The following is a 22,484-nucleotide window of genomic DNA, read 5'->3' on the forward strand; positions in this document are numbered from 1 at the left end:
ATATATATATATATATATATATATATATATATGGAATGTAAGTCACCTAACAGTTATTTGGGTTGGAAATATATAAACTAGGATAGACATTTTAGTACTATGCCTTTAAGAGAATGCTAAACCTGTAATTGTGTGTGGTTTCTCAAACGGCCATAAGATGGAGCCAGAAACATGGGTTGTTTAGTCTTAGTAAGTCTCTATTTCTTCTGTTGGAGAGAGTTGCCGTTCATCCTATTGACAGTTATTGATCGTTGATGTAAGTCTGTTACTGAACTATTTTTTTATACTGGACTTTGATATTTGGATTATCCCTGAACTGAACACTGACTGCTTTACCTGTGAATGACTTGAACTGCTTATCTTGGACTTTGCTTAAACGTTTATTGGAAGTAAAAACCTACATTTACTGTACAGTGAATCTGTGTGCTGTTTGTGTGTTATTTTTCACTACTCTCACTACATCTACATATATATATATGTACCACAGATCAAATCCAAACAGAATTTCAGAGTAATCTAATGCATTGTACAAAATAAGGCTGCAACAACTTTTCAGACTGTGTAGCTGATGCTAGTCTACGCAGCAGCAAAGAAGCCTCTCATGCATGCCATGTGACCAATTCATAGTGAAACTATAGATAAATCAACTGGAGACTGATCAGATTTATTTCTAAACATAAAAATATAACTTGAATGGTATTGAATATTTCTAGTTAACAAACCTACATTAACTAATTTTTGAAACTTACTGGCGTAGTCAAAATAATGTGAGCATGCTGTATTTCAAATAAGTCATCCACTGCTGTATCTCCTGTTAGTTCCTTACAGATGAGTCCAATAGGTCCAAATTTTTCTTTCCAATCATCAAAGCGCTGACTGCAGAGAGCTTTTATTGGAGCCACTAAAAACAATACCAAGTATTGTGAGAGAACAAGACATCCACAAAACAACTTCAGTACAATATTTCCAATACTTTTCCATTCACCCCCCGCCCTCACAATTTCAAATTCCTTTGAATGTCCCAACTCCTTTTAGGGCTATACTCCAATGATTTTTCATATGCTATATGTCGTCAACTTCTTTCACTGAGCCTTAAGTAAATACTCTTTAAAGTTTTTAACTTTTCTCTAAAGGTTTTTTTTGAAGAGTAACCTTTTTGTTTTAGTTTAGAGAATAATTTTGTAATAAATCAACGTTTAAAGAGAGAAATTCTACATTCTTGGGGAGATTGGCTGTGCTGCTGTTATATCTTATGAATGCCTTTTTTGTTAACTTTGCCATATTTTCACTGTCAGTAGTAAAGGACAATTATTCTGATTACAGGACAGAAAGAAACATATTGAGAAGCACCAGGCGAGACCTTGCAGGTGCTGGATTCAAGTCCCTATTTGTGGTGCCACTAGAAAGTACAAAAAATATTTGCCAAATTTGGAGCTTCTGGGTTTATCTTCCTTACTAGTGAAACCAATAAAATAAATGATTTAATAGAAAAAAGGCAATGAAAGCAAAAGAAATCCCACTCTCTGAGCAGAACTATTTCTGCCTCTCTGGGCACTGCAGAAAGAGTACAGCCCAATCATTATATATCACTGCCTGCTTAAAACAAGAATCACCTTTCTCTGTGCAGGAAGAATTTCCAGTATAAAGTGACAGAAGCAAAGTTTAGACCAGAGAACTAAGCTTTGGAGGAAGATCTTCCTATATCTGCAACCTTACCCACTGAATCATGTCACAAAGGGGCATAGCTACTAACTACTGGCCTAAGAGGCCTTCCAAAGCAAGACTTATGAAAGGATAAATCAAAGCCACATTATGCACAACTATAAAACAAAAATAAATAAATAAATCATATTAAAATATATAAAGATAGTTTTGTTGCTGCCATAAGGTTACATGCAATAACCAAAGCAAGCAAAACCAAAAATGTTTCATGAGCAGTAATAATAATTTAAAAAGTAGTGTACTTACTATATACAATTTTAATATTTAACCAAGGTATTGGCACTTTGATTAATAATCTGGTAACTGCAAGCTCAAACATCACAGTTTTTCCAGAACCAGTTGGTGCGCAGATTACAAAGTTTCTGTCTGTGTAAAGGAGCTACAAAATAGTAACAAATAGTAAAATATAGCACAGCAACCAACAACATCCAATTTGACTTTTTAAAAAACCCACTTTTTCAAAAACGTGAGTGGCAAAGGAGCCTAAACCGCAATATGTTATTTTTTTCTTTGCATTTGCCACTGAACAATTGTGAAGAATATATGGTATTTGAAATGATTATGTGGCATGGTCTGAAACAGCATTGCTAACATAAAACCAGTTCTCAAGTCCCAGGAAGAAATAGTGCACATAGAAGAAAAAATTATGTACAATTTATTTATTTATTTAGTACATGACATACCAAACAAGAACTAGCAATATATGTATTAACATTTCACCTAGATTAGTAAAACACAATAAAACATAAATGTTAAAAAGATCTATGTTCAAGTATCAATGTCTAGATATCTAACCATTGAAGTGCAGCATCAATTATATTTTAAAAATCAGATACTGGACCGGTATATGCCCTCAGCTTATAACCGGTCACAATGTGATCTACAGTTTGACATGGAACCCTGCAGTCACACTGAGGGGAGGATATTATGCCCCTTCTACCAGTGATGGAATACAAATTTTTTTACTACCGGTTCTGTGGGCATGGCTTGGTGAGCGTGGTGTGGCTTGATGGGCATGGTAGGGGAAGGATACTGTAAAATCTCCATTCCCACCCCATTCCTGGGGAAAGGTTACTGCAAAATCCCCATTTCCTCCTCACCCCACTAACCTGCTTTCCAGCTCCGTTCTCCTATGCAGGACAATGAAAGAAGACCCAGCTGATCAGCTGGGACTCGAGAGGCAGAGAATAGATGGGGGAGGGGCCAATCAGAGATGATATTTGCCTGTTCTTCGAACTACTCAAAATTTCCACTACCAGTTCTTCAGAACTGGTCAGAATCTGCTGAACACCAGCTCTGCCTTCTACGGTATATAGAGAATGCTGGCTGATGCAGTGTAAGGTACAAATTCTACTCAGGATTGTCCATTGTTGACATGATAGTTCAAAGTCTGGCACCTTTTTTGTGCAGTCATTTATATGTCTACCTATGTCTGGGCATTTAGCGACCCATTTGGCTTTCCATTGGGAATCAATGTTGAAATTGTTGGGCAGATGTGCAAGTGCCAGTGGAGGTTTCCTGGATTTGAGTCTTTCAGCAGATAAATGTCTTTAATTTTTAATCTGTCTTTACAAATATACAATAAAAATTGTTAACCATATACATTCCTATCAATATAGGAGTTTGAAATATGTTATTGTCCTGTATAAATTGCTTAAGACATGATCTTATAATGTTTATCAAACAGTAAATCCCATTAAATTTAAAACTTCTTTTGATTGTAGCTTTGGGCAATTATGACATCTAAAGTGATTTTGGAAAATATATCTTATAAATTTGCTCATTGTGCTCTAAAAATATTTATTCCTTTGCGGTTGTAGCATGGGTCACAGCAAGAAAAAGAGATCTGTTGAGATTTTAGCATGCTGCTATAAATACTAGTGGAGATATATTTTGATAGAAGACAACAATGTGCAAATTTCTGGAGCATAATATAAGGTGATGCTGCATTTCTACCTAACTTCCTGGTCTTGAAGAAGGTGCTTAAGATCGTACTATCCTGCAGGGCATTTGGGTACTAAGGATGAAGGGTACTTCTGGGTATTTATTTATTTTGTTTTAGTTTTTGTTATGATTACTTCCCGAGAATGTAAGAATAGTTTAATATCAGTATAAAGTTTAAGTATAAAACTTACATCATCCAAAGCCTTCGACTGAATAAAATTAAAATAAGGGAACTCTTTGAAAATATTTCTAAATTGAGTGGCTTAAAACTTGTGTTAAGGAAACATTTTAGTGAAATATGGGTACAATTTTATCTAAACATAAGAATAAAACCTTCAAATTTTCCACATTTGTTGCATTTCATAAAATAGGTCTTAAAACAAAAGAGAAAATGCAAGACAAGACTGACAGAAGAAAGAAAACAGATGTCTTGGGGAAAATCTGTAGTAAATATTTATAAAATTACTGATTAAGTTATCAAACGTAAAGATTATTCATTTATATGGGTAAACTAATCCAGTGACCCTGCCATGCTAGTGGACCACATATAATAGTACTGTACCTCAATCTATGAATAACATAGAGATATTTATTATTAATCTTGTGGATTATGACCCTTGGTATAATGATGAGTTTGCTCAATTAGCTTTCCTGATATTACGCAGCCATATACAGGAATCCTTTAGCCACGTGATGAATTTTTGGATTTTAAAAAATGCTAATATTTACATCCAAGAAATGTTACATAGTTATAGCAATAAGTTATAAAAGGATACGGATTTCAGTCACAGGCCTCAAAACCACTGAGTCATTTTTAGATATTACTAGTAACAAAACAAAACAAATGTTGGATTTAATTTTCTTTCTTTCTTATTCACATACACATTATACTTGATTTTAGCCAATATTTATTTAAACAGCACAAATAAAAACATAATAGCTTAGATTCTGATCTAGTTGTACTTGGTTGTGCAATTAATCAACTGGGAGAGGGTAGACTAAATATTGATAATCTGTATAAATCTTGATATGTTTACAGCATGAAAAATGCAAATAATAGCTATCTTTTCTATTACAGCTTGCTATGTTAACAGACATGCTGAGGTCAAGCTGTAATCCCATTGGCAATGGTATAATGTCTTTAATTTTTAATGGAGGTAATTGATGTTGGTTGATGTGGTGGTTGAAGTTAGCCCCACCAGCGAAGTAAGTGGTAGAGGAAGCCAATGCTGGGAATAGCAACAAAGTGCTGAAGGAGAAAGTTACTTGTCAGCTGTTTCCTGGTATGATAAACAAGTATGTCCTTTATGGTTTTGGAGAAACTTTTAATATCCAATCCAGTTAGCTTTTGTACATGAACTGGAAAGGACTATCAAATGAAAACAAAGTAGATTGGACCAATTTTGCTTGTTTTCTAAAATTTTCAAACAGGTTATCTGATGAGATAAGTGTTTTGTATTTATTTGAAATCTGTAAATTATGATTCCATGCTTTATTCAGTATGACAAACATATTCACAAAATGTAGTTTACAAGAAGGTAACGCTTATAAAAAGCTTCTCTGAAGGCATAAATACAATATGTATTTATTGTATTTAAATAATTTCTAACCCTAACTTAAACTTTATAGTTGTTTCTGGGTGCTTCTATGATAGGTGCTTCCAAACAAAGCTTTTCTGATATAATCAAACCTTCATAATTTACAGGATTTTATAAGTAATCACCTGTGGTTTCACACTATTCCTTCCATACTTTCTTGTTATCAAGTAAACTTCTAAGACAAGACATATCTTTGAATTGGTAGCACTGTCTGTACCCCAAATCCCCACACAGTTGGAGGTTTTTTTTAAATGTCATACAAGTAGCCTTGGGTAAATGACAGCAACTGATACTGAAATCACATGAGAGCACAGGTTCTGGCACTTCAGATTGCTATCATTAAGTGAATCCTGTGCTATTACTAAGCATGTCAGGTGATTGCCATTTGCAACCTCCTGTCGGTTTCCCAATTGACTTTGCTTGCCAGAAAGGTCAAAATGGTGATCACATGATTAGAGGATGCTGCAATGTAATAACTGTGCATCTGTAAATATCACTCATTCAACATTGTAAGCTTGAATGTTGTTGTATGAGTGGTTATTAAACAAGGACTACTTGTACTTTAATATTTCTTCATTGCTATATAACTAGATTAAACTATAGGAATGGAAGAAAAAGAGAAAAGAAGATGTGAATGTACAAATAATCATCATCATTTTCTCTATTTGGTCTTAAAATTGAGGAATATTCAATTCTATGTGACTGGCATTTTCTTGTACCCTAATACAACTACTTCACTGTTATCTAGCTTATGTATACATTTTTGTGGTTCATTTTTTTCTAATTTATGTTTATCTAATGTATCCAATTTGTCCAATTTACCTCCTACATAATTAATGTAGCCCTAACCCTAACTTTTGCTTTACATAATTATAACAGATTAACCTGTATTTCTGAATCTGATTCTGTTCATGAACATACATTATTCATAGTTGTTTCATGAGAGCTGTAATTTAAGTACCTTTTGCAGGTAAAAGTGTAGAAAAAATATAATTTACCTTCCATACTAGAGATCTCTGAAATACATGGAAATGATGACGCCTTTTTAATTTCTTTTGTATTTGCAGAAGCAGAAAAAGTATTATTTATAGAAAGACAATTAAAATCTGAATTTTGGGCTATCTGCATATTATTTTTCCATAAGTCTTTTTTCATCTCTTTGTTGTTAATAATATTGCAATATGCATCCATTTCTATCCTTGCACTGGCATTATTTGCATATGTATAAGAAGCTGGTTTAAATAAGCTGTAAGGAATGCAAAGGATTTTTTTATAATATACATAAACACACATACCTTTTTATATGACAATTATATATTTTTGCTCTGTTGCATTGTTTCTAATAATTAATCTTAAAACCTTATAAACAACTTATATTACTTTGATTATTCAGCTGACTGGTCCATTACCAGTACAAGTAAGTATATGCTCTCGTTGAGAGGTATTACTCAGATGACCTCTCATATATCTGCTTTTTCAGCTCACCATAACTTCCATTTCTATTGAGCTTCTGAAAAATTATATAACTTGTATATTGCAAGAAGTAGTAATTTAAGGTTTTTGAAGAACTGAAGAAAACAGAAGGTAACAAAATATTTAATTCTAATTTATTCCTTTCTTGTTTTCATTTTATTTCATTGTTTATATCTGGATACTTAGTGAAGGAAAAACTCAATGGTTGCTATACATTAAAAAATATGCATTCCTCTTTGAACTGAGAATCAGGATTTATCAAGTTCACATTAAAATGAACTCTGCCTAGCTTAAGGTTACTTAGACTTTCAAAGAAATTCCTGAAAAAGGATGATCTAGTGAATTGTAACAAATCACCAAAGACTACTTTCTAATGCCAGAGTAATGGGGTGTTACATTCCTATTCATGTAGTAAATTTTTTATGACTAACCTACGAAAATTGGACTACAAAATCTATATTCTGTAAGATGCCATGGGATATGTCTTTGTGAGCAAACTGAAGAGTGATGGCAAATCAGTTGTTCCAAAGATGAAATGTTTCACTTTTCATCCAAGAAGCTTCTTCAGCTCTAATTGATTGGTGGGGAATGGAAGGATTTGTACTCTTTGCAGTCATCTGGTTGTTAGCACTTTGAGAGTCAGTGCTTAGCTTTCTGAGCGTCATAGAGGTCACTTGGGGATTTAGCTGTAAGAGGTCACTCTCAGAGTTATCTGAATCAGAGTGTAAATGGGTGTGAAACTTTCTTTGGATGTGAAAGTCCAATTACCTTTTAGAAAAAGCATATTTGGGACAACCATGACCTGGATGACTGAGAATCTCCATAGACATCTGGCAAATCAGCTGTTTTTTAACTAATTAATAAACTAAACTGTGTATTTAAGCCCGTATAAAAGGTGTTTTGCCTAAGGCAAATCCAATTACTGACTAAAACATTGTTCCCAGATATTTTACATTCAGAAGAATAGTAGTATGGTTCTGATAATTATAGAATAGAATCATACCTTTTCCTGAATGTTGAGTAACCACTTTCATCACCATCTTCTTCTGGAAAATAAATTAATATTTATTTTCCAAAGGACTCTATAAGGCAAGTTCTGCTTATGTTCTAATCAAGACATGGAGAACAATGGATCCAATTCCAAGCTGTTGCCCCTGAAATGTTATATTCTTGCCCCAATTTTAGGCTTTATTTACTATAATTCTCTTTGTAAACTGTCTTCTAAAAATACACAATATCATGCTTGTCATTAATCTGTCAGTTCAATAATGATTATATTGTATTCATTTTTTTAAAAAAATTACATGGATAACACATTTTTATATCTTATGTGAGTCTGTCATGGATAATAGTCTTGCAAAATATATACAATATAGCAAATTATAAACTCAAACATGATTTCACTTTGAAATATAAATTCAGAACATCACAGTAAAATTAAGAAAATCTAAAAGAAAGGGATTCCTCCTCTTTTTGCAGACTGACATTTCAGAAGAAATTCATACATTGAAGTACATGTGAGCCTTCTGTTCAAAATAAACTATTTTGAGCTGATTTCCACCCAAAAGCACATATCATTGCATGATTTAAAAATATTTCTTTTATTCAATTAAATTTATAAATTGCCACAAGAATGATAATAATAGGCTTGCATGTGACCAGAAGTTACCTAACGAAGGGCCAGGCAGGGTATGCTTAGTCAGCAGCAGGAGCAAGTACAGGAAGAAAGTGGCTGGGGCAGCAAAGTGGAAGGTGGCTGGCAGGGGCCTCAGAGGGCAGGACGCTGAGGGCAAATGGGATTGGGACTGGGCTAAGGCAGCAGGGCTTTGTGTTGCATTGTTGGGCCAGGCTAGGGAAATTGCAGCTTTTGGAGATGACTATGGATTCACATTGCACTGCCAAGCTGGGGCAACTACAGCTTTGCTCTGTACTGCTGGGTCAGGTGCGAGGCGACTTCATGCGGCACTCTGGGCTGGGGCTTTCTGGAACAGTTACAGTTTTGTGCTGCAGCTCAGAGGCTGTTTTGTCTCTGGAAAAGTATCACCATTGATGCCAATAGCAGGTTTTCTCCTGGAATAAGTAGCAAATAGGATCATTAAATGAAGTTACAGAAGCATCGTTGTGTATTATCTATATTCGCCCTGATTTAATTTCCCGTGGTTATCAGGACAAGTTCTCTAAAACAAAAATACTAAATTTTATTTTCTATTTTAACATTTATGAGTTGTCATATTAATACTAATCACAGATTCTACCTTTTTGGTTAGTTTTTGCAAAATCCATTTGTAGCTCCTGAGTGGGTGGAATTTCAAAAACAGATGGAACAGGTGCAAAGTCCCAGTTTGTTGGCTCTTCATTTTCTAGATACCTTTCAAAATACACATACACACAAAAAAAAAACCCTTTAAGATGTTCCATCCAAATTGCTGAGAAACCACCAAACATATTGACTTCTAAATTTGCTCTTTTAATATTACACTTGACTAAAAAGTGTTATATTTAACATTGAAGGTTTCTGTTAGCCCACTTCAGTTAAATATGAATTTGCTATGTGGTGGCCAATGATGACCAACCATAACTCCAAGCCCACAGGTTTTCTACTTGTACAACTAACCTATATGTCGAAAAACAATTTAGATGCAGAACGAATTTGTGAGATAATTGAAACTCCAAAAAGTACCCAATATAAAATAGAATAAATTATTTATTGTGGAATTAATGTTCAAAACTGTATCAGTATAGTCTATAGCTGTGATGGCGAACCTATGCCATGTGTGCTGGAAGTGGCATGCAGAGCCATCTCTCCAGGCATGCCAGCCATTGCCCGTTGCTCTTCTGGGTTCCAATGCGCTCATGCATACCGGCCAGCTGGTCTTCATGCGTGTGGGAGTGCCAGAAACCAGAAGAGCAGCTCCCCTGGCGCACACGCATGTGCTGGCCAGCTGGTTTTCATATGTGCTGGAGTGTTGAAAACCAAAAGAGCAGCTCCCGGAGCGTATGCGCACACTGGTCAGCTGGTCTTTGTATACTCATGCGCGTTAGAAACCAGAACTCTAGGTGGCCGGTGCACATGTGCTCATTGGGAAGCTAAGCTTACAGTTTCCAGCACTCCCACGCACATGCATTGAGGAGTGCTCTTCTGGTTTCCAACACGCACGTGCATACACACACACACTCCTGCTTCAGCACTCGGTGTCGAAAAGGTTAGCTACCACTGGCTTATAGAATCTTAAGAATGAAAGTAATAGGTATCAATTATTTCTAAAAGAACCATTTTAAGCAGAAATGTTCAATTAATGTAATGGAGATTAGTATTTCATTGTCCAGAAAGCATACATGATTGGCTCTGTATTCAGCCAATACTGTATTACCCAGATGCCAATATTGACACCATATTTTAAATTATCAGTATTTTTCATCAATCACTGAGCCAACTTACATTTGCTTTGTGCCTGGTCCTTCAAAAAACAAGTTATCTAAAGAAAAGGCAGGTTCTGTCATGGCTGAAATCTGATTTTTCAGTTAGCTGTAAAAACATGTAATAAATATTTATGTATTTCATGTTAGTTCATATTAAGTCTTTCCCCACCGTTTTATTCTGATAGCCACTTTGTGAGGAAGTTTAGGCTAGTGGGTGATAATAAAGAGTTTCATTGCTGAGAGTATTTTAATCTGGGTATGTTTTAATTTAAAATACTCCGTACCATATAGACATACTCACCAAAAATATACATGTTATAATCTATTATTAAAACAAGTATTTAAAATAGTTACTCTAATATTTTAACTAAGCACAGTTAAATCAGGATTCATTTCCTTTTTAGAAAAACTGGGAGGCCTTTGGGTAAATTTAAGGAGGCAATGCTTGTTCTTGATCACTTTAATTCCAAATAAAACAGTCCCACTTTCCAGGAATGAACACAAATATATGTGTCCCAGGATAATATTGCAGGATCTAATCTGGGTCGATCACTGGGACCAGAGATTTAGTCTTCCAAGCTTTTAGACTCACACTATAGCCCTCCTTCGGGGAACTTGTCTTACCAAAATGTGTAGACAATTTTGTCCAGTAATACTGTCTCAGACAGTTGATTTGATGAGCTACGTACTTTTGAAGAATACAGTTCCCTCTCACCCATTTGGAAAGAGATAAATTTAATACCATCTCAAGTTGTTTTCAGATTATCTACTGGCATTTAAACCAAATGAACCAGCTATTTAAGCATTTACATATAGATAAAGTAATAATATTTAAAATCAGTAGTTCTCAATTTTTCTGTTTTTCAAAGGAAAGGAAAGGAAAGGAACACATTCATGATAAAGGAAGCTTTGCAGAGGAATTCTGGGAAGTGTAGTTTTTTCAGGCCTCTTATTTCAAGTACCTCTAATGTGTCACTGAATAAATAAGACACACAGATAATTAAAAACTGAATTGCAGCATATGGAAAACATTTTCAAAAATCTTATAACTGCTCCATTTTAGCCTTCCATTGTGTGACATGTAAACCCACTCCTAATGCACTCTTGTTAACAGTGAGTCTCCCCCCCCCACCCCATTTTGGTGGAATATAATATTTGGCTAGAAGTATTTAGATAAATATTACACATCAAATGTTTAGGTCTGAAACTGGTTCAGAGCTGAATGTAATTATTAATACAATAACCTGATCTCTAACCAGGAATCTATTTGCAGCCAGTTTCATTTCTATAAATCAGATGTCTCATAGTTATTTCTTTATTAAATTTCTATGCTGCCCATGTCACTATTGAAAGGGCTCTAAGTGGCTTTAAATGTAATATTTTGGGAGCATACATTCCATACATTCTGGTCTTCCATCTCCAGTTTTCAAAATGTCCTTCAGAGCAATTCTACACAAAGAGAATTGTGATAGTCTAAATCAGTGTTTCTCAACCTTGGCAACTCTAAGACATGTGGATTTCAGCTCTCAAAATTCCCCAGCTACTCTGGATAGAAAGTTATCATCACATGAACAATGATAATCCCCTAAATTTTAGATTATACTATACTTCATACATGGCAGTGAGACATTACACTGACTCCATGAGCTATTTTCATGGTGTGAAACTTTCCAGTTACTCAGGGGACAACCCAATCTCCTTAGAAGAACCATTTACATTGGAAAACATGAAAGCAGATTCTAGCTTGATGCCTGATTTCCCAATATTGCTAACTTTCAGAATTTTCAGCAAGGACTATCTTGGCTGGAGAATTCAGGGAGTTGAAGTCCTCACTTTCTAGAGGTGGCTCATGTTGGGAAACACTAACATACCCCAGTGTCATACTTATTTACTTTCTAGCTTCATGTATTCATGGTGGTAGATGCCAACAGGCAAAGCAAGCTACAGTGTGATATATTATCAAGGGTAGAATTAATAGTTAACATGGCCTGTTTTATTCCAGGCATGGAAGGAGGGAGGAAGGAGCTGATTAGGAAGATACCCCCAAAATGTAACCACTAAAATCTAAACAGAAAATATTAGAGACCTCAAAGTAGCTGAAGAAAAACCAAACAAGCAAGCTTAATATACCTCAGTGTGAGGGAAAATAACTGAGAAAAACAATTATCTGAGGAAAAAAATCTTTAAAATTTTGGCTCAGAGAGCCAACTCTCCTTCCTAAATTCCTAAATGTAGGGCTGAAGATGGTTAGATTTAAAGATAGGGAGCATGTTGTTGATTCAGTCACAACTGCAGCTCTACAGTCTGGCAATTTTAACTGTGTGTGAGGAAAAAATAGCAGAAATGATACTAAATTTCTCCCATGATTTTAACCTGTCATAATCCACTCTGCTTTTTCGCATTGGATGGCTTAAAATAAATGAAAACAAAGAAATAAAATGTATTTATTTTGTTTAGTTCTTTGGTTTTAGGTTTAAATCATTAAAATCATTTGCTAAATTTAAAATGGGAATTTTTGTATATATTTAATTTAGTGTTTTAGGAAAAACAGTAATGATTTCTTAAAATTGCTATTCTAATAATGGTTCTATATATTAATAGAAATTAACAGTGAAGCAATTAATGTTTAGTGAAGCAATTAATGTTTAATAATGTATAATTCTGAGCTGAGATTCATCCGGTAGAATCTGAAGCAACTATTCAGAGTTATTTCACCCTATAAAAAGCAAACTACCTTCACAGAAAAAAAAAATGTATAAACTGGTTCATATGTATTCTGAGCTTTGGCTAGTGCTCCAACTGTGATTTAAAAAATGTCTTTCTTGCCACAAAATGATCAAAATATTTATATGAATAACACTGTCCATCAGAGTAAAGTTGTTGACACGAATTCATAGTAGGGGGCTCATTGGTATTTGAAATCTCTTCAGATATATTTGATATTAATATCTGAATCACTTTTAGTAAACCTCTAAAATATTAACCATTAGTAACAATAATATACACAAAACCAAAACAGCCATATTTAACCTAAGAAATGCAGTGAACGCAACCCAATTTAAGCATTCATAATAGAAATGGCTTGTATTTGTTAAACTGATAAAGTAAAAAGTTAAAGCTGAAATTTTATTTTTTATTTTACTGCCCTGAAAAAAGTTGGAAGTCCATGCCTTTTTTTTCCTTTCCACCTTTACCGTATACCTCTCTTTCCGTTTCACATTTCCTTATCCTCTTTATTTTCATTTGTATTTTATATTATGATAATCCTAATAAAAAATTTAAAAACAACCTAATTTAAGCAGTCTAAAATTCCAGTACTGATTTCAGCCACAGAGTTTCTGCTGAAGTCACTTGAATTTTAAACTGTTAAACTTCCTGGATTTAATCCATCACAGTTTCCAAAGCAGACCCACTTTTTTAATGATTAAAAAGTATGCTCTCCAATCCTTTTGGCTTCAGGCAAGTTTCCATCTTAATTTGTAACATCTGCTTTTAGCTGACCAGACTTTAAAGCAACTATATAAACAGTTCATTTTTCAGAGCATTTTTTTTCCTCAGAGTTTTTTTCCCAAGATGACATCTCCCTCTACACCCGTACAATACACACATCACATAAAATATATAGCAAAGGAGACTCTTAACAGCTCTGAGACAGTTTAATTTTTGATTTCCCCCAAGCTTAACATCTGATCATCCATATGTTTTGAGTCTTTTTCCCTCACAGAGATCACATAACAAGTTATAAACCTGTGTATTCTGGAACAATATGAACAGACAAATCACTACCACCAGAAAGTCAAACCCGTTTTAAGAACAGTATAAAACTTATCTCATATATGAAGAAATGTGAATAAAAGACAATCACATTCTAAAGGACTTTGTTGCTGAGAAAAACAAATAAAAATATTTTTCTAATGCCCAAAGTATTCAAGGCTGAATTGCCATGGCAAATATAAATATATTCGTAGATTTTCCCGAACACACACGCACACACACACACACACACACGCACACACACACACACACACACACACACACACACATATATATATATATATATATATATATATATATGTGTGTGTTTTCTTAAGTTTTCGCGGGTACTTACATGTATGGTATTCAAATACCTGAACAAAGCTGAATACCATATATATATATAAAAAAACGGCTGTGAAAGTCTGACTCACAGACGAACACAATACAGAAGCCTGATGATGGCAGATGAGATTCTGCCGAAACGTTGCTACAACTTTAAAAGCACAACTATCATGATGAGGGAAAAACCCGAACAAAGCTGAATACCATATATACATACATACATATACATACATACATACATACACACACACACACACACACACACACACACACACACACACACAGTGTAAAAAATGTTCTGCCTCCTTATGTGGAGAATAATCTTTTAGAATCAGATCTTTCTAAAAACCTGGCAAGTTCTGTCTAAACATTATTTTAAGTTTTCAGAATAATGCCTATTAATCACAAATGAAACATTGCTACTATGACTTTTGACTGTCCTTGGTTGTTGTTTTCAATGCTTAGATCTAAGTGATTGTTTTTTATCTCTCGATCCCTTTTAAATGAAAAATACCCCCAAGCCCCCATAACTATTCAAAATATTCCTGTTCGATGCATTTTTAATGGTCTTACAATAAACCACCATAAGCAAGGCAGTTTGCTTGGATGCTATATTGTGATAGGAGTGATTTGACAATGTTTACTGACCTCAATACCCATCCATTTGACTCATTGTGTCCCGCAAACACTTACAGACTTGAGTAAGATTGTTCATGCAAAAAAAGACTCCCTTCAAGTTAGCCGAGTGTATAAGTGTTTGCCAAATTGGGCCCTAAGAGAACTAAACACGGCTCCCACTAGACCTCACCAATACTGTCGGTATGTTCGCCAGAGGGAATCTCCCAGGACTGAAGTGACAACCTTTTCCTCTCCGGGGATTGAACATTTTATGCAGGGCTGCCTCACTTCTGCTGGTTCAGGAAACTCAACCCAAAGCTTGTCATTTTCAGTTAAACTCTATTCCTGTTTAGGAAATGCCTACACACTCACACATGCCCAAAGTCCTCGACTTACAACCACAATTGATACCAGAATTTCCACTGCTAAGTTAAATGAGTCATGCCCAATCTTATGATGTCCTTTTATCATGGTTGTTAAGCAAATTATTGCAATTGTTAAGTGAATCATGTGGTCATTATGCAATTAAGCTTCCTCTATTATTTTTGCTTGTTGGAAGCTGGTTGGAAAGGTCACAAATGTCAATCACATGACGCGAGAACGTTGCAACCATTGTAAATATATGCCGGTTGCCAAGCAACCAAATTTTAATCACGTGACTCTGGGGATGCTGCAATAGTTGTAAGTATGAGGACTTGTTGTAAAGTCACTTTTTTCAGTGCCCTTGTAACTTTGAACTGTTGTGAAATGAATAGTTGTTAAGAACTACCTGTAAACACACACACATACAAACACACACATAAATGTATACATAGGTACACATACAAACACACACTTATTTTTTTATGGACACTAATCTTCCTAGAAGCTTAATAAATGCAGGTTGCTGGCTGATATGGCCAAAATGAGGACTTTGAGGTGTTGAGTCCCTCCATTGCCTTCTGACATAATTTCTTTTTGTTAAAAAAAGAAATATGACAAGTCATGGATCAGAAACCACTGGGGGCAAGAAAGACTTAGATTCCATCAGAACCTCAGGAAGCCATCCCTTTGGTTTCTATCTACTCCACTGCTCCATCTCATCAAACAAATACGTTTTCAACTCCTAATTATTCTATAGCCACTAAGATGTTGTCATAACAACTAAACCATTGCCATCCAAAAAGAAATACTGTCAGTAAATTCATAAATAATAAAACAGTCTGGGCTATGCTATTACCCTCATTTCGGCTAATTACCAAGATGCCACATTAGATGGTACCACAGGCAGAAATACCTACAATTTGTATCTACAGCTGTGATTTCATATGTATACAATTTAAAAAAAAAAACAGTGTTGAAAGTAAGAAGTGCCAAACCACAAATTCACTCAGGATTTGCACTCTTGGACTATGAAATAACAATGGATATTTGCTCAGAGGAAAAAAAATGGAAACCTGAGTATTTACTTACTCAGCCACATAATGCTTTGTGAAAAGATAATTAAACTTTATCGCATGTGCTGCTTCCTTAAGGAATACATCTGTGACTATGAGTCACACAGTTTGAAGTACTTTAAAAACACTTGATGTCTATTTTTCCCCAGTAGGGAAAATGTGAAAAAAGGGGGGTTGAATTTTTATTTCTGGTTTATTTAATTAAAATAACTTGTTCTCAACAACAATGGGTGCTGATGTATGGAACTTTCTAAAATGCAGATCATGGATTAGAAAGGGGTCTGAACTAGAAGAATCAAAACCTAATTCTATGTTCTCCTCTTCTTGTTCCTACAGTAAAGAAAAAAACTTTCAGTTAAACATGGTAATTATTAACAATTTAGTTGTAAAAGTCTCATTTACTTCTATAAATTCTTTTTATGTACAGTTGTAATCACCAGACCTAACCTTTATTGTAGCACTTTATTTTTATTTAGTTATTTGTTTTTTATCCTGCTGCAGTGGCTCTTAGCTATCGCAATGCAACCAATTTGTAGAAATAAAATGAAAATAGGAAAGAGAAATAAGTACAAAAAGTATTGATGATGTTACCAAAAAGTTCTTTTTAAAAAGCTCTGTTTTCAGTAACTTCCAAAAGTTACCAGGAAGGGGCCAGTAGAAAATCCATTTGATAGTATTGGCTCTGCTATAAAGAAGCAGGACCTTCTGGCTTCAATTCCCCTGGCATCCCAGAAATTTGGGAGGAGATACCCTGTAGATACCCAGGCACCAAGTCAACAGGGGTTTATAGCTTAACACAAGCACTTTCAATTATATATGGCCATGATGGCGAACCTATGGCACGAGTGCTACAGGTGGCATGTAGAGCCATTTGTGCCGGCATACAAGCTGCAGGCAAAGTTACCTCACTGTGCATGTGCGTGCCTCACAGTTGATTTTCGGTGGGTTTGAGACCTTTTTCGGCCTCCTAAATGCTTGAGGAAGGCTTCTGCAGGCTTCTACAAGCTTTGTAGGCTGAAATCTAGCCCCGTTTTGTCACTTCCGGTATTTTTGGAAAAATGGGAAGTGATGAAACAGGGCTAGATTTCGGCCTACAAAGCTTGTAGAAGCCTGCAGAAGCCTTCCATAAGCCGTTGGGAGGCCAAAAAAAGCCTCAAACCTGCCAAAAATCAGCTGTGAGGTGCAGTGCAGGTAAGGAGGCGGCAGGGATGGGGTGGGGTGGGATTGCGTGTGCATGCGTAGGGGATGTAGAGGTGTGCACATTGCCTTCTGGGTGCTGGCACGCAAGTGCAGGCATGCAAGCACACACTTAATTTTTGGCACAGGAGCCCAAAAAGGTTAACCACCACTGCTATATGGTAACCATGCAGCTGCCACAATAGAGGTGTAATATGCTCCATACTGATTACGACATTCTAGGCTTATTGTGATTTCCCTGAACTTTTTAAAAACAGCCCATTATAAAAGGCATTGCAGTACTCTACATGCATGATGATGAGAGCATGAATTAACAGTGTTAGGTCCTCCTGCATTGGTAAGCAATATCTAGCAGCCCAGTTTTTAACCTAGATCAGTGAAACCATCTTCCACTAATTGAAGCTGCTTGATTGCCTAAGCCCTCGAAGATCACAAGGAAACTTCAACTAGTCCAGAATACAGGACACAGTAATCGGTGCTCCTAGGTTTGTCCTAACAAAAGCCAGCGTGAGCCACGCTGGCTTTCATTTTATTTCAAGGTGCATTTCAAAGTTCTGATCATCACCTTTAAAGGCTGATATGATACAGGTCTAGGTTATCTGTGAGACTGCTTTTCCCTAAGGACATCTACCTGTCCTACCAGGTCAGATTGGGTAAGCACTTTCTTAGTCCTTTTCCCTAAATATTGCCCTCTGATGGGAAGTTTGGATTATTTTTTCCAGCACAACAACATTGACAACTAGAAATCCAGAAAGTTTTAATCCAACAGTGTCATAAACACCATTAAGACTCTAAAACAGGAGTGTCAAACTCAATTTCATTGAGGTCTGCATCAGGGTTGTGTTTGACCTCAAGGGACCAGGGTGAATGTGACCAGGGTGGCCGTGGCCAGGTCAATGTCACTCATATGTTGGTGGCCCAAGCTCCATTTCCAGCTGAGACAGCCTCCTGCAACCCTTTGCCAGCAAAAATGGAGCTCATGATGGCCGCGGGTGGCTCTACTGAGCATCATTGCTGGCAGAGGCACTGCAGGCAGGTCCTTCACTATTTCCAGGGCAGCCCTGCAGGCCAGATCTAAGCACCCCTAAGGACCTTGAGTTTGACAACCCTGCTCTAAAAGGTCCTTATCAATTTCTCAGTAACATTAGAGTTGCCATCTAACCCACAGATTCAGCATCCAGGATTATATTACCCATCATTTTTTCTTGTATCCAGATATGCTCTTGTAAAATACAGAAATGTTTTATCATTATTGTTATGATATGTACAGAATAACCCTTGAGTAACAAGGATATGCTCATGGAAATGTTTATGAGAGTAGTTATGAATAATTATTCAGCCACACAGAGATACACTAAATTGAGTTAAAGTATATTTTAAGAAATAGCAGTCCAATAAACGGTCCTGGTCATATAAGTTTAACAGTCCAAAGAGTATACACTTACAAAGTCTTCTTACCGGTTGCCTTTGTCATTTACAGTAAACAAAGATATCAAAGTATAAGCACAGCATAAATACAACAGAGAATCTTAGATAGAAACAGAATGTCAGAGAGACAGAATGTCAGAGAGAGCAAGCTATGATCTTTAGCTCCCTCTTATGGTAATTTGCAATATAATCAACCAATCGGACTATAGTATAAATCAATACAGTGATTTTGTCTTAAAGCTACAAACATACATTGGTGGTTTATATATTGCCAACCCAACTAATTGGTGGACAGATTCCTAACAATTATCTTCTCTTGTGCAGTATGAAATGATGTCCGGTCCTCGCTAAAATGATCATCTGCCTTCAGCATCTTCCTATATCACTGCTACCCTATATAGATATCTGCTTGTTTTACCTCTTAATGTTCTTCATTTACCTCATCCAAGAGAACCTTCCACCACCATGATGAATCAACACACTAACAACTGTAGTGAGGGAGTGCCTGTTTTAAATCAATACAACTCTCCCCAGCTTTGATAGAAGTGGAAAACATGGCAAATCAGTTATATAGATGATACCAACACTACATTCAATTGCTGGATACCATTTGGCCAGTTTGTTTTAATTAACACTCTTTGAATCTATTGTGATATGTAAAACTGTTCAATCTTTCCCATTTCATATCTCTGTTCAGGACATCCAGAAGTTGGACATCGATCACCACGATCACCACTACCCAGCTGGACTCTTCCCCTTATGCCTTGTTTTCTTCAGCTTTATTTCTGCAACAAGGTTGTCCTCTTTCTACCTCAGTGGGATTTATTTCTAATTATCAATAGGTCTGGGCCCTTCAAGCTACAGACCAAAGAACAATGAAACTCTAGTTCCAAGTAATTAACTGGAATTTGCATTCTTTATTAATAAAGTAGCCAGATGCCACAGAACTATAGTGAACTTACATCCTTTATTATAAAGGACAGTCCTTTATTTCAGAAAATTGTCCTTTAGGTTTATTTAATTAATTTTTTCCCCTTGGGTTTCCGCTTACATTTTTCTTTGTAAAGCAAAATTATAAACATTTTAAAAAAATCTTTATGAATCTCCTTCAGATTTGTCTTTTTTTCATTTGTCCTTTATTTTTTCAAAGAAAGTATGGTCACTGTACATGTGACACATTGCATTTGTGCTCAAGGAAATTAATTTGGAGATGGCATAGACCAGGGCTGTCAAACTCACAGCCTGTGGGCCAGATGCACCATGTGCTGGCCACACCCACGCCCAGTTTAGTGAAGGGGAAAAAAACCACAATATGTCATGTGACAATGCCATGACAACGCGAGTTTGACACCCCTGGCATAGACTTTTAGCTAAAAAGGATCACAGAAATATGTAACTACGTACATATAGATACATATTGAGAGCCCAGCAATTGTAGTAATTAAGTAGGAAAAAAGCTTAATTTCAGAAAACATTTTCAAGGTCTGTGCCTGTGGGAAGAATTTTATGACATTTGAGAAAGGTGTTGGGAGATGCTAAGATATTAGAAGTCATGGTTCCACCTATAAGTATTTGACAAAAGCAATGTTATATTAATTTGTCTAACGGAATGTATTGTATAACTCAAGCAATACACAAAGATTTGCAGGAGAAGGCATAATGGACATACCCAAGAGTCATAACTTAATTTGCCACTAAAATAATTTTACTGAAGTAAATAAGTTAATCCCTTTTGTTACTTGTTTGGCATACTTTAAACAGATGTAAAATAGCTTTAGTCATACTCCCTGTAGGGAATTTCTGGGACTACTGTAATTACAACACACAATGATTTGAAAATACAAATGCAGAAAAGGGAGGATTTTACACTATAACAGAAATAAATGCCATCTTTGAAAACTACATTGCAGAAATAAAAGTATGTTCATATCGTTGTAAATAGTCCCTTGTGTTGAGTACAATTTCTAGTAAATTCATAGACAAGTCCACATTGTTTTCTTAGCAGTGTAGAAAGTTAGCACCCACCCCTCTCCTAGAAGAATGAAATATTCTAGGAAATATTAAAAAAGCAGAATATTGTATTTCCCTGGATGAGAAAAGGAGAAACGTGTCTTTAAAGACAAAACAGCTTCCTGCAGCTCCCTGCCCCCACTTCAGCACCAGGGTGATGGGATCAGGGCATGATAGGATTAACCCTCTACCCATCTCATCACATGGCATCTGGGAAGATTGCATCATCCAGCAAGATTCAACCAAGCTACCCCTGCATGGCTCCATGGGAGTCTGACAACCAATCAGGATACATTTTTTGCCACAGGAACAGGAAGCAAGTTCAAAGTCCAGAGAGGCCATAAAAACCAAGGCCATAAAAACCAGCATCTCTTCCCTTTTTCAACCAGGAGTTCCAAGGCATGTGGTTCTGTCCACCATTAAAACCATCTTTCCAAGCAGCCATCATGTTTCTTCCCACTTGGAACTGAATCCAGATGGACATTTCTTCCAACAGCAGTGATAAAAAATAATAGTTTGTCACTGCCTTCTATGATTTTTTTTCCATCAAGTTTACGAGTTTAGCAATGGCATTTCTGGAAATTTTCCATCTAAATACTACTAAAACTTACTCTGATTAGTTCCTTGGGCCAGATCAACCAATATCCATTTCTAATGTAAGGTCTCTGGCAAAATTAAAGCTACAGTTTGAATATAACTATCAATATATTACATTACATTAAAATAAATTTCCCCCATTTTGCAATAGATCTTAATTCCTATCCAGAATTACTATTTTTTTATTGTAACTACACTGCTGCTACAGAGTATTTAACATTTCACTTCACCGCAAAATGCGAGAGACTGAGAAGTAGGAGGAGTTCAGTTTGTATGAGAATAAGCAACTCAGCCCAGATGTGGAGGCTGTGGGAAAGTAACATTTCAAAGACATCCTGCCTTAATTGGCTTGCTAAAAGTCTGCCTGAAAACCTACTTTTACAGTTTTCAAGATTGTTCTTACTCCTGACTAGAATTAAAGATGCCTTTCTAAAATCTGTGAGGTTCTCACTTCTTGAGTTTGCAAGCCATGTGGGGCTTGACACGAAAGCAGTGAAAAATAACTATGAAATCATTTCATACTTCAACAATAATATCTATATAAACTGTTCAGACAAACCATTAATGCAGTGAAATTCAGATTGTGAGAAATATTCAGAAGAAAAGAGTTTCTCAGATAATATTTATTTCAAGTGCTACCTACAAAGGAATCCAGATTATTTCTGTTTAAAAATATTCTGAGCATTAATGGTTTAGGATCAATACCAGTCAATCAAAAGTAATGATTAATTCTTTCTAGTAATAACAAAATATATATCTTTTGATTTCCCCTTCCTCAATGCCAGTATTATTTATAAATTTTGGAAATTGTAAGTTAAACTGCAATTCAGAACTCATTTTATCTGAGAGTATTGCCTACTGAACTCACCCATTAGGACTTAATTTTAAGTAAATTACTATCTTAAAACATACTGAAATATTAACCAAGACTATTAAAATGGTA

At 35.7% G+C, this 22,484-nt stretch overlaps 1 protein-coding gene across 1 annotated transcript in view; it reads right to left on the bottom strand.

The window, feature by feature from the left end:
* HFM1 (helicase for meiosis 1) overlaps positions 1–10,238 on the bottom strand; it is a 47,652-nt gene extending 37,414 nt beyond the window's left edge. Inside the window, 8 exon segments of the mRNA XM_087930371.1 lie at positions 750–901; positions 1,969–2,101; positions 3,858–3,928; positions 4,443–4,490; positions 6,263–6,510; positions 7,741–7,833; positions 8,977–9,105; positions 10,177–10,238. Of these exon segments, the coding sequence (XP_087786497.1) occupies positions 750–901; positions 1,969–2,101; positions 3,858–3,928; positions 4,443–4,490; positions 6,263–6,510; positions 7,741–7,833; positions 8,977–9,105; positions 10,177–10,238 (936 nt within the window).
* Positions 10,239–22,484: the final 12,246 nt, after the last annotated feature.

The sequence above is a fragment of the Pseudonaja textilis genome, chromosome 3 (assembly GCF_049901715.1).
Source record: "Pseudonaja textilis isolate UNSWEBS1 chromosome 3, rPseTex1.2, whole genome shotgun sequence".
Taxonomy (NCBI): domain Eukaryota; kingdom Metazoa; phylum Chordata; class Lepidosauria; order Squamata; family Elapidae; genus Pseudonaja; species Pseudonaja textilis.